The sequence below is a fragment of the Sceloporus undulatus genome, chromosome 9 (assembly GCF_019175285.1).
Source record: "Sceloporus undulatus isolate JIND9_A2432 ecotype Alabama chromosome 9, SceUnd_v1.1, whole genome shotgun sequence".
Taxonomy (NCBI): Eukaryota; Metazoa; Chordata; class Lepidosauria; order Squamata; family Phrynosomatidae; genus Sceloporus; species Sceloporus undulatus.
Window position 1 is genome coordinate 3,524,170 of NC_056530.1, and position 13,691 is coordinate 3,537,860.

The window sequence follows — 13,691 nt, forward strand, 5'->3', positions numbered from 1 at the left end:
CAAGGAAGGTGGGAGAGTCAGGACAGATAAAATGAAGTATTCCTTTGCACATTGCATACCTGGCTTCTACAAGATGTAGCGATGGCCTCCAACTTAGATTAGACAAATTCACGCCAGATAAGGCTATCATTGGCATTAAGGCATGAAGGTAAGTCATGTTATTTCAAGACTCTCAAGCAGCAAGCTTTTACCTGCTTATTGTGGACAGGTAATTCTCTGATACCTCCAGCACCTATTTGGTTACTGTGGGAATAAGGATGCTAGCCTAGACAAGCTTTTGATAGACCAAAGTAATATAGCTGGAAGGGACCGCAAGGGTCATCCAATCCAACCCCCTGCCATGCAGGAATACACAACTAAAGTCCTCCCAAAACATGGGCATCCCACCTCCCTTTTAAAGGTTTCCAAAGAATGAAAGTCAACCACACTCTAAGGCAGCCTATTCCACTTTCAAACAGCTTCTATGCGGGGTCAAGATGTTTTTCCCAATATTTCAGTTGAATTTCTTTTCTCGTTATTTGAATCCATAGTCTCTGGAGCAGCTTCCTCACTAGAGATTGAAAAAGTGACATTATGAGCCACACTTTCTAGAATCCTCTAGCTATGTTGGGCAAATCTGGAAGTTGTGGTCCCAAACTCTGTTTCTCCAGGTGTTTTGGACTTCAGCTTCAAGAAACCTCAGCCATCTTGGCCCATGGATTCTGGGAGGTGACGTCCAAAGCACCTGGAAGGCCAGAGTTTGGGAATCGGTGCATATAGCTTTTCAAAGTTCTTCCCCCTCTACATTCAGCAAAGTTCGAAAGCTGGCTGGACTACTACCTGAGTACTATCAAGGGAATAGCATCCTTTGCTACTGAGGGCAGCAGGTCTGATTAAGGGAATATGGCTCTGTCTTCCAGCTGGAAGGAATGGTCAGGGGCTCACAAGGTACACTGCCTCCCCTCCTAACATATATTGCCTGGGTCTTTGTCTCATTTCACGTAAAAGCATGGCCAGACATAATTCCTGTACATATTTTGTTCCACAATATGTCCAGCTATATTCCATAGGATTTAGGATGGTCAGTTTTGCATAATGCCTCCTAGCCACACAATCATACAATCCTATAAACATGCTGTACTACAGTTCCCATCATCTTCAGCCATATTGACAAAATCTGGTCATCTGGACACACATCTGGAAGAATTTATTTTTTATTTTTTATTTTATTTTATTTTTTTGCTTGGGTGGTGCTGTCCCACATTGTTTGTCTTTATACAGGCTCACTCAGGCTAAACACACACTACAGAAATAATCCAGTTTGACACCACTTTAATTCCCATGGCTCAATGCTCTTACATTCCAGGAATTGTAATTTTGTGAGACATCTAGCCATCTCTGTCAGACAGCTTTGGTGCCACAACAAACTACAGTTTCCAGAATTCCACAGAAATGAGTCATGGCAGTTAATGCACTGTCAAACTGGATTATTTCTGCAGTGTAGATGCAGCCTTAGAAGCAGGTGTCATCCTGAGAACCACACTATATGGGACAGTCAGCCAACATTTTTCTGTTCTTTTACAAAATCAGGTATTTATGAAGTGAGGGAGGATAGAATATCTGGATCATTTCACCTGTTGTTGTTGTGTATCTTCAAGTCGTTTCCAACTTATGGTGACCATAAAGCAAACCTATCATGGGGTTTTCTTGTCAAGTTTCTTCAGAGAGTGCTGCCATTGCCATCCTCTGAAGCTGAGAGTGTGTGACTTGTCCAAGGTCATCCAGTAGGCTTACATGGTTGCACTGGGATTTGAATCCTGGTCCCCAGAGTCCTAGTCCAACTATCAAACCATTAAGTCATGCTGGCTCTCATCATTTCACCTCCTGTATGCTTAATGCTGAAAATCATACATGTCAACACACAATACGATTGGCCTGGCACCTGTGGCACATAATGAAAGAGTCCATTTTATCAGAACAGTCTTGCAAGTGAAAGGGTTATGAAACAGCCTCCTCCTCTGTGTACCAGGATTCTCCTGCCAAATGCAAACATCTTGGGAAACAAGCAGTCCCAACCCAGTTCTTTTTATACCTGAGACTGAGAGTCACAGTAGTACAGTGGCTGGGGTGTGAGACTGGTGATTCAGTTTCTAGTCCCCACTGAGCCATGATACTAATTGAGTGATCTTGAGCCAGTCTCTTTCAGCATAGTCTACTTCACAGAGTTGTGAGTGGGAGGAAAAGAAACAAGTGAGTTGCCTGGAGTTCATTGATGGACTGTTCCAGCATGTGGAGCAGGAGGTAAAATGATCTACTGATGGAAAGGCAGGATAGTAGGCCCTTAACATTCTTATCCAAGAGCCTCATGTCTTTAAATTCTGTTGGGCAATGAAGAGACCAATGAAATCTGGAAGCTTACACATGAGCTGAAGAGTGATCTTAAAAAGCTGTGATGGGTAAGGTGAATGCTCCCAGCCTTAGGAGAAGGCAATGGCAAACCTCCTTTGAACTAATCTTGCCAAGGAAACCCCATGATAGGTTGACCTTAGGGTTGCCATAAGTCAGAAGCAACTTGAAGGCATACAACAATAACAACAAACTGCTGCCATAAACCTGCCAGTGATGTTTAAACCTGCCAGAGATGAGTACTGATGTTTGAAATGATACAACCCAGATTGGTTGTATCATTAGCTAGTGTGAGGTGGCCTGGAAGCAGATCCTGAGTATCATGAAAAGGAAACCATATGTTAGTTATTTACTTTCTCATTGGATTTTCACTTCCAGAGTGTTGTGAGATTTTCTAATTCGTATGCCAAAATAATTTGAACAAAGATGGCATGCATCTTTTTTAAAGGGGTGCCTGCTCAATTTACTGTTCTCAGGTGCAAGCATCTTGGGACAGCCCTGTTATCTGATCATTTTCTTTAAAGCAGATGCCAAGATAAGCTTTTGTACTGGGCACTGACAGGGGTAATGTGACCTTGCTGGTGCTCTTGGACATCTCAGTGGCTTTCGATACCATTAATGAGGGTATCCCTCTGGAACGCCTGAGGGAGCTGGGTATCGGGGGCACTGCGCTCCAGTGCTTCTGATCGTACCTCTCGGGTAGATTCCAGATGGTGAAGCTGGGAGACAGCTGCTCCTCTAAGAGGGAGCTGACATCTGGCGTCCCCCAAGGCACCATTCTGTCTCCCATGCTATTTAACATTTACATGAAACCACTGGGCGAGATCATCTGGAGATATGGGGCGCAGTGTTATTGGTATGCTGATGACACCTAAATATGTTTCTCTATATCTCCAACTGATACAGTGTCGAAGGATGGCATCTCCCTTCTGAATGCCTGCCTGGAGTCGGTAATGGGCTGGATGAGGGGAAACAGACTCAGATTGAATCCAGAGAAAATGGAAGGACTTGTGATAGGTCCCTCAGGTCTAAGGAAGGAAATTTGTCAACCTGACCTGGATGGGGTCACACTTCCCCTGAAGGATGAAGTTCGCAATCTAGGAGTACTTCTGGACTCATCCCTGCAATTGACATCTCAGGTAGATGTGACGGCCAGAAGTGCTTGCTATCAGCTTCGGCTGATACGCCAACTGCGACCCAACCTAGACCGAGGGGACCTTGAAACTGTGGTACATGTTCTGGTAATCTCTCAGTTAGATTTCTGTAAATCGCTCTACATGGGGCTACCCTTGTACCAAGTTTGGAAGCTTCAGTTAGTACAAAATATGTCAGCCAGATTGGTCACCGGTTAATCTAGGTTTGACCATATAACACCTATTTTGAAAGATATTCATTGGCTTCCCATTTGCTTCCGAGCACAATACAAGGTGTTGGTTATTACCTTTAAAGCCCTATATGGCTTGGGCCCAGGTTACTTGCGGGACTGCATCTCCCTATATAATCCGCCCTGCACTCTCAAAACATCAGGAAAGAATTTGATGGAAATAATGGCCTGTTACAGACTGCCAAAATAAAGCTGCTTCGGGTCTCTTTGGAGGTATGCTGTTTAAATGATGCATGGGTCCTAAGAATCCAGAAGCTGCATCAAAGCCGCACTCCAGTGCTTAGGAATGGAGTGGGGCTTTGGTGCGACCTCCGGACTCGTAGGACCCATGCATTATTTAAATAGCATACCTCCAAAGAGACCCGAAGCAGCTTTATTTTGGCAGTCTGTAACAGGCCAACGTCTACTAAATATGTGTCAACCTTGCAAAGGGCCTTTACTACAGCGGCTCCAAGATTGTGGAACAGCCTCCCAGAGTAGATTCACTTGATAATTTCCCTGGAGTAATTCAGAAAGACAGTTAAAATAGAACTTTTCCATTGAGCATACCCCCCTGATATGACATGACCAAGAATTTTCTGCTGCCTTATGTCTGTTGAATTTATTAATTGTTTAATTGTTGATGTTTTTTAATGAATTAATGGTTTTAATGGTTTACATGTGTATGAATTGTATTGTATGTTTGTATAATTTCAAGTAGTCTGTAACCCCACTTCAATCCATTGGGAGAGGCGGGGAAACATAAATAAATGTTTATTATTATTATTATTATTATTATTACTCTGCTAGCATCACGTCACACTCTCTCAGCCTCAGAGGATGACAATGGCAAAACCACTCTGCAGAAACTTGCCAAGAAAACCCCATGATAGGTTCATCTTGGTGGTGGTGGTGGTTTGCCTTCAAGGGTAACCTATCACAGTGTTTTCTTGGCAAGATTCTTCAGAGGCAGCTTGCCATTGCCATCCTCTGATGCTGAGAGAGTGGTACTTGCCAAAGTTCATCATGGGTTTTCATGGCAGAGCAGGGATTTGAACCCTTCTCTCCAGAGTCATAGCCCAATACTCAAAGCACTGCACTATGTTGATTTGCCTTTGGGTTGCCATGAGTCAAAAAATGACTTTGAGGCACACAGCAAAAACAAGCATGAGCTCAACAGTCCTACCACAAACAGTGCAAGACAGAAATGGATGAGGAACCTGTACACATCCCAATAATTCAATGAATCACACCCAAGAGACTGAAATCTTTCCACCCAGGCAAGGAAGATACTTGTCATGCGGCCTGAATCCTACACATTTGCTCAGAAGCAAGTCTCACAGAGACAGTGGTATGTCTTTCTTCTGAGCTATCAACATGCATAAGAATTACAATTTGCAAAAAAATTTCAGAGTGGGAGGCAACTGTCAGCAGGTGACACCTACTCCCTTGGAGGCAGCTCTGTTGTCAGTAACCAACAGAAATATCTGACTTAGCGTGGGAGTCTTTTCAGTGAATAAGAAGCAGAGGGAGGAAGGGAATTAGGTAACAGCACTTAAACAAAAATCTAGCACTAAGGAACTGCTGCAAGTCACCAATAGGAAAGTAGGACTTGGTACCCCAGATTTCTGGCAGGTTTTTTTTTTTTTTTTAATGAGCCGAGTTATTTTTATCACAGCACACAGGACAGACGCTCAGATGGTGGCTGTTTTCCCCAATGCCTCCATCTCCTGGCAGCCTCCATTGGACAGCAGGGATGCGGAGATGTAGAGAAGCACTGACTATGGCAAAATCTATACCAATCTGTTTCAGTAGCTCCACAGATTGGGCTGCATTCACACTCCTAGAACTTACAAATGTTACCTTTGGGGAACTATATGTCTCAGGATCTCTCAGCCACTGAACATGATGGTTGGGGCAGTTTGGGGAGTTGCAGCCCCAAAGTAATGGGCCTGCCCCATACAGATAGGCCAAAATAAAGCTGCTTTAGGTCCCTTTGGAGGTACAGTATGCTGTTTAAATGATGCATGCATCCTAAGAGGCCAGAAGCTGCCTAAGGGCTGGAGTGCAGCTTTGGCACAGCTTCTGGCCTCTTAAGATGCGTGTGTCATTTAAACAACATACCTCAAAGTGACCCAAAGCAGCTTTATTTTGGCCTGTCTGTATGGGCCCTAATGTTTCCAGGTATTGTGAATAAGCCCCACAAGGAGGTGACATGTAGCAAAACTACTCCTCTCACCAACTTGCAGCACCACTGTACAACAGGATCTACACAGCCCAAAAAAGCAGGTAGGGAACCTGCAAGTATACAGATGGACTCCAACTCCTAAAAGCCCCAGAGAGGTTAGATAAAGGGACTAAGTCATGTCTGATCTTGGAATCTAAGTAGGGTCAGCCCTGGTTAGTACTTTGATGGGAGACCAACAATTAATACTAATATTGTAAGCTATTGTTTCAGAGGAAAGAACTGGCAAAACCACCTCTGAATATCCCTTGACTAAGAAAACCTTATGGAATTCATGTCAACAAGCCACTTGAAGACACACATGGAATTGCAGGCGCTATAGGCCCAAATATCTTTATGTTGGGGGCAAAGGTCCCCCAACATAAGTTGGAAAAAGAAACAAGAGGATCAGCTATTTTGGATTTGATCCTATCCAATAGAGATTAATTGGTCAATGTGGTGGCATGGGATGTTTACAAGAGAGTTATCACATCCTCTTAGAATTTGTTATACAGATGAAAAAGAAAGTCAAAAATAGTCACTCACTCTGGACTTCAAGAAAGCTGTTTTTAGTAAATTTAGGAAGCTACAGGTTGAAATCCCACAATCAGAAATTCTAATAGGGAAGGGAGTTCACAGGGCATGGGAGCTTCTTAAAGGTGAGCTATTGAATGCACAGTTGCAAACAATTCCAAGAAAGAAGACAAGTGGGAAGTGTTTAAAGAAACCTGGGTGAATGTGCAAAGAACTTTCAGGTGAACCAATTCCTTACCAAAAAGAAATACAGGCAAAAAGCCAGTACAGTACTTGCTGAACTTGCTGCATGACTTTGGAAACCCATTTTCTACATTGTTTCCTTTGGTAAATGGGAACAATGGCCACTTTGTAGTAGCACTGAAAAGATGGCTGAGAAGGATTGCAGAAACCATAGAATATTATGACAGTGGTCTACTGCTAAACTATAGTCTTTTCCCTAAAGCACAGGTGGGTAAATTGCAGCCCTCCAAAAATAATCAAACTTCACCTCCCATCATTCTTTACCATTAGTGGTGCTGGTTAAGGTAGAGATAGTCAGAAGGTAAACTGGAATCTACTGGTAGACCTTTGAAAGCCTCCTAAATTTCTGCAGCTTCCAACTCTAAACACTCTAATAGTCCCATGTAAAATTGTAAGAAAGGTATAAAAGACTCTGCTAAGGCTGTTCTTGTGTCAATTGCGCATGTCTCAGCCACTGTGTTTTTCATCTGTTGCTTTTAACCAGATGCTTGCTCAGCATTCTGGAACAGTTTGAAAGTGCTGTGTTATAACCCCTGGACTATGATGACTCATGCATAGATTTGTATCTATCCTATTGTATGTCTCATAAATGATAACAGGTAATTGACACCTGAACCACCATTTTGTATCCAATGCTGGTTTGTCGACTTCAGTGTGTTCTAGTTAAAAGAAAACATCCTGCAAGCCTGATGCATGCACTAAAAAAAACAGTGCCAGTGTAAAAGCTGGACTGAATGCCATGAGGATTGTAGTTAACTGCTTAAGAGGGCATATAAAGAGCTGTTCCTACTCACTTTGTACAATAATTGCACTGCTTTGCCTTACAGCACCTTCCATTGCTTTGAGTGGTAAACTTAGCACCATTTATTTTTTGCCTTATCCCTAAAGATTCCAGTTCTGCTTATAACACATCTCTCTTGTATTTGTGTCTTATTAGACACAAAAATACTTCTTGGCACTGACTGCACCTAGGGATGCCATATCCCAGTGACCGCTGGGAAAATCCCGCTTTTGGGGGCCCCTCCCGGTCCCAGCCCGGTTTGGCCCCCAGCCATGCATTTGTCCCGGTCCGGGGCCCGCTTCTGTGGCCATTGCCGCTGCCGCTAATGCGGCTGGCCACAGTGCCAACCCACCTCCTTGTTCCCTTCCTTGACTGGTGGACAGCGCCAACCCACCTCCTCCTCCGGCTCTGCCTTCCTCCTCCTTCTCGGCAGCAGCAGCGCCGCCGCCACCACTGCCACGCCTCCTGTGCCAGGGCTTTCCCGCCCGCGCGTGCGGGGGGCTCTAAAGCAGGAGCTCGTCCCCTGCTTTGGCCAGCCAGCCATTGGCCAGCTGGCCAAAGGGGATGGGCTCCTCAGCGCACGCCGCCCGGGCCTCAACAGGGGCCAGCGGCAGCACACACACCTGCCCCACTTCCCTGCGTGCGTGCACCTGCCCCACTTCTCTGCGCGCGCGTGAGCCTAAAGAGGAAGAGGAGGAGGAGGGGGGGAGCAGAAGGAGGAAATGTGAGTCAGTGGCCATTAGGTCTGCCTTGGGTTTTTTGGGTTTTTTAATTAATTTTTACTAATTTACTTATTTTATTTTATTTTAATAATAATAATAACTTTATTACAGCCATTTGGCCAGCACAATTACAAAATTCCAATTTAAAACACAACATAGGTTCATGTACAGGCAGAATGGAGAGTATAAACAAATGACGGTCTATGAAAAGTAAGGATAAAAAGCAAGGATAGGACTGCACAATCAGGCAAACACACAACAATGAGTAGGCTGCCATCACCTCGCAAACAACTCTATCATATTGTGTAATAGAGCACCACATTCAAGACATATTAGTTCAAAATCACAATCATATCCCCTATCCAAGCAAGAGTTAAACTACAAAATGCCATTAATCAGATGCAACTGATTGGGGTAACTTCATTAGACTTTAGTCCCCAACTAGATTAGTTTGATGGTATGGTAAAATACGGCCATGCCTCCTCATTTACAAATTTTACCGTTAAATCAAGCCATCTATACAGATTTTGAGATTATATTATAACATATTACATCTGTTTAACAAACTGTTTACGATTTGCAGTGGCAGCTGCAAAAAATTGTGCAACTGCTTGCGTTATATCTTCCTTCTGATCTGCAAGTAGAAAATTTGTATAAAATTTATCTTGTCTGCCTGGAAACTGCAACACAATTGGTGTTATATATAAAGCACGTATTTCTGTATACAAAGAACAGCCAAAGAGAACATGATTAATATTATGATTAATTGCTTCTCGGCCTTTTAGCTAAGATCAAGTGTGTATTTTATTTTATTAATTTTATTATTGCTTGTTTTATATTTTATTTCATTAATTTTAATTATTCTTTTTTATTTTATTAATTTTTATTATTTCTTGTTTTTTATTTTGTTAATTTTTATTATTGCTTTTTTATTATTTTTATTATTAAATATATACACCCCTGTCTTTATTTTTATTTTTTTCCATTATTTTTATTATTAAATATATAAATATGGCCAGAAAGGGAAGTCCATTTCTGCCATCTGTCTAGGAATAATGCCAAAATGTCCTCCATTTTGATCATGCCTTAGAAACATGCATTTAGATTAACATTATTAAAAAAGCATCAATTTTTTCGCGTGTCCTCCATTTTTATAAAACGTGTCCTACATTTGTCCCGGTTTGGAAGTCCTGGCTTATGGCAACCCTAACTGCACCAGAGTTTCTAAGTACAAATCCAATACTTTGTTAATGACAAGATAAATGCATATTCAGGTAAAAAGGAACATAGAGCAGAACTAAGATTTATCCACTTCTTAAACAACATGCATTTGGGATATTTAATTTAAAAAAACATGCTGATCAAGGCCAACAGAGGCTAGATGGTTCATACAAACAAGCAGATTCCAAGACCAAAATCCACCAAAAGCATTAATGTGAATACATCCGCATTATAATTTTTTAAAAGCCAGATTTAATGCTGTGAGGGGTGAAGCTAGGCTTCCATGCCTTTATATAAAAATCACCAGCTCACAAAACTTATCCACATAGAAGTAATAGTACACAATTATCTCACATGCATGTAAGCTAGAACACACTGGAAAAGCATTGTCAACTACATTAAATATGCAATGACTAGAAAAATCAGCATGTGCAATGGTTACACAAGGGTGGGTTTACAGGAGCCCTTATGTTACTTGATTCCTCTATACTAGAGGAATGTAGGCAACTTATGTATGTATAATATTCTTACATGTACACAGAGACAGCCAATGTGAATACTTCTACAGTTACTTCACAGTGTCTATGATCTGTGTACATTGTGCACAGGTTACTTATCTATATACTTGTACAATCATTTACACATAAGGCAGTGTACATGTGTTCTATGCAAAAGTTTGTGAGAAATAGCCTTTTGCACTCAGAATCTGTTTATATCTGAAAGAACATCCCTTCACCTAGGAAAACATGTGTTCATTCAACCCAGGAAAGTTGAGTATGTATGAATCTAGCACCTGCTGTAAACCAGGTAAAAGTGCATGGAAACAGGTTCTCACAACGTGGATGAGTGAGTGTACTTATTATAGTGAGTGCATGTACTTGGGACTAGTTCATACATTCCAGGCTATTCCAATCAAAAATCCACCAAACAGCAATACCTTTATTGGACCAACCAAAATGCACAATATACATGTTGCAAGCTTTCAAAGCTCCACTGGCTTCTTCATCAGGCAAGGTGTTAAAAACCATACAGGAGGAAAAAAAATTGAAGATGTTAGTCACAGGCCTGCATTTTGCTGTTTCTGTTCTCCATACCATCTGAACTGAGAAGAGAAACAGCAATCCTAGAGAGTTCTGGTATTGCAGTTTGCAAGATACTTTGAATTCTGTGCTAGAGCTCTATACGTATATATGCCTTCAAGTCACCTGTGGACCTATGGCAACCCCATGAATTTTACACAGTTTTCTTAGGCAAAAACAAAAAACCACTAAGAGATGGTTTTGCCTGTCCCATCCTTTGAAATATATCCTACAGCACCTGGTATTCATTGGCAGTCTCCTATCCAAGTACTATCTGGAGATGAACCTGTTTTATTTCTAAAATAAGATGGAACCTGGCACCTTTAGAGTATTTAGCCCCTAGAGTGCTCCTATGCCCTCGATTTTGAGGGCTAGACTTCTCTTGCTGAGAATACTATGTTACCTCCCCAAACTAGAAAACCCAGAATTTTATATGATATGACAGTTGAATTCAAAGACATAGCTGTGTACCTGGGCCAAAATTAGGATTCGAGACTGCGCAGTAACCACATGCTCCCAAACCATAGTGCGTGGCGGTGGCGCTATCATGGCGGCTTCCCATCCACACAGTGGCCACCATGATGATGCAAGTGCTGTGCAGCATCTGCACATTGCTGGCAGGAAGTGGCGTCATGGTGGCACCCTTTCCTGTTTGTGGCGCTGCAAAAAAGAAGCCGCTCTAGGCTGCAGCACCAACTTGGGGCAAAGACGGGCGGCACGGAGCTGCCCATCTGTCAAGCCCCTTTGAGATTAACTGAAAGAGAGAAGTTGGCAGCATGAGCTTTTGTAGACTTGAGCCTACTTCCTCAGATGCAACTTCACTCTTAGCCACAAAGGTGCCACAAGATCCCTTGGCATATGATACGTCAATGTAATGTACCTTCAAGTGGTACCGTACTGCTATAGCCGTATAGTATAGCTACACACCCTCTTGCTGTAATCCAAGAACAGAGGAAGATATTTTGCAGCGGAAAAGGACAAGGTGATGGCTATCCCCATTCCAAAGCTGAGTGTGGACAAAAGGTAAAACAAGTGGAGAAACAGTTCAGCTGTTGTAAGAGGGCAGCATCTTTTGCCTCACCTGAGAACAGGGGGCTAGCTTAGGTCTCACACTGTCTGCCCTCTAAAGCCCTGCAGTATAAGCTCAGAGGTGTCATTGGGAGGGTGCAGGGGGTGCAGACCGCACCAGGAGACACCCTAAGAAGGGTGACACCACTGCTCCCCAAATATCTGCCTTTGGGCAGAAATGGCCTGTGTCTCTTTTATATGCTCTAGAGATGGTGTGAGTGGGGTGAGGCTCAGAAGGAAGAGAAAGAAGAAGCCCCGGTTGTTTTTTTTTAATTAAATTTAAAAATTTAATTTAAAAAGAATAAAAATTAAATTCTTAATTTTTATAAAAAATTATTTTTTATTCTTTTAAAATTTTCTTTAAAAAAACCACATCGTACCAAAATTTTACTTTAAGCACATGGAACTATAAATACACCTAAGACCTTATCACACATGATGAATCCTGTGCAGAAACGGGATTTCAAAAGTAGGGGGGAAAGCACCAAAGGGCAACAACGCAAAAATAAAGCGAACGGAAAGTCGACAAAAATGACACCTTTTTACCTTTTTACTTTCAGGAAGTTCTCAGAAGATCTCAGAAGAAGTAACTTTTTTCATTGTGGAAGGAATTCAAATTTATCTCCTGGACTTTGGAGTGCTTTGCTCCCAGTGCCATATGGCCAGAAGGAGGAGAGCTAACAACAAAACAAAGCTTGAGAAAATGCAAGCCTGTGCCTAGTATTGTCAGTTTAAATAAATAAAAGTTCCCCTCCTGTATGACCCCTTGCCTTAGGGTCTCCATCAGTGGGAAAGGACTTGAAAGCCCATCATCCTCCTTAGGGCCTCCATCAGCCTCAAAGGACCACCAAAACCAGCCAAGAGAGGACAGCCCAAGTTACTTGGACTGAGAAGGCAACTTGATGCACTTTCATAGCGCAGTGTGAATAATCCCTTAGAGATTCGAAGAAAGGACCCGCTGCTTCTCAGTTTTGCAATCCAACCCCCCCCCCATGAGAATTCCATAGCCTTGAGCCAGAAAAGAGTTAAAGCGGTGTCAGACCGGGTTATTTCTCCAATGCAGATGCAGCTCTTAAGGCTCAGGGCAGAGGAGTTTTGTGAGATGCATCTAGCCTTCTCTGCCAGAGAGCTCTGGGGCCCCAAGGAAGGACGATGCTCAGCATTCCCAGTTGAAGCGGGATCGAACCGAGTTGTGCCTCCAGTGCGGATGCCACCTAGGAAAGCATGCCCACCCCCTGTCCATCTCCCATCAGTCTCACCCACCTGTCTGGGGCGAGGGCAAGGCGTGCACAAAGCCAAGCAGGGCGCAGAGGAGGGCTGCCCGGTGGTGCCAGGGGAGGAGTGCCAAGGTGGTCATCGCTGTGCCTCCTCTTCCTCCAGGGCAAGGCGGGCAAGGGATGGAGGAGCCCAGGAAAGCCGTGGCAGCAGAGGACAAGGAAGAGAGGAGTGCACAGGGAGGCGGGCACCCAGGTGCGTCGGTGGGCAGGAGGCTGGCACTGGCTGGCAGTGCCACCCTCGAGAGAAGAGGCTCCGATCTCTTCTCCCCCTTCTCTTTCCTTGCCCCTCCTCCAGCCCAGGTAGGCAACCTGAAAGCTGGCAACGGGAGGACTAGACCTCCTGCTCTTAACTCAGCAAGAAAAGACAAAAAAGAAAAAAAGGGGGGAGAGGGAGGATGCCCCATGGAGGATCTTCATCCATGCATCCTCTAGAAGAGCAGGGATGCCCACACCTGGGTCCTCCAGGTGCTTTGGACTTCAACTCCCAGAAGCCCCAGCCAGCTTGGCCCACTGTCAGGAATGCTGGGAGCTGAAGTCCCAAACCCCTGGAAGACCAAAGTTTGGGCATCACTGCTCTAGAGCAGTAGGTAGAGAGATCATCTTGTATCACCTTTGAGACAAACTGGAAGAAAGAAGTTGGCAGCAAGAGCTTTCGCAGACTTCAGTCTACTTCTTCAGATGCATATGACTATGCATGACCACCATTTCTAGCAACTGCTATTTACATGTAGAGAGATCTTCTAGCACCTTTGAGACTAACTGAAAGAAAGAACAACAGCAACAAACAGCCACCA

At 43.4% G+C, this 13,691-nt stretch overlaps 1 protein-coding gene across 2 annotated transcripts in view; it reads right to left on the reverse strand.

Annotated features, from left to right (window-relative positions):
• Nucleotides 1–13,181, reverse strand: part of CD164L2 (CD164 molecule like 2) — a 74,380-nt gene extending 61,199 nt beyond the window's left edge. The window contains exon 1 of one of the 2 annotated variants that reach the window (XM_042440500.1): nt 11,024–11,201. In XM_042440500.1, coding sequence (XP_042296434.1) covers nt 11,024–11,186 — 163 coding nt within the window. In that variant the 5' untranslated portion in view covers nt 11,187–11,201. Of the gene's footprint in view, nt 1–11,023; nt 11,202–12,883 lie in introns of those variants that run through there. The other variant, XM_042440501.1, reaches the window with a different exon arrangement.
• Nucleotides 13,182–13,691: the final 510 nt, after the last annotated feature.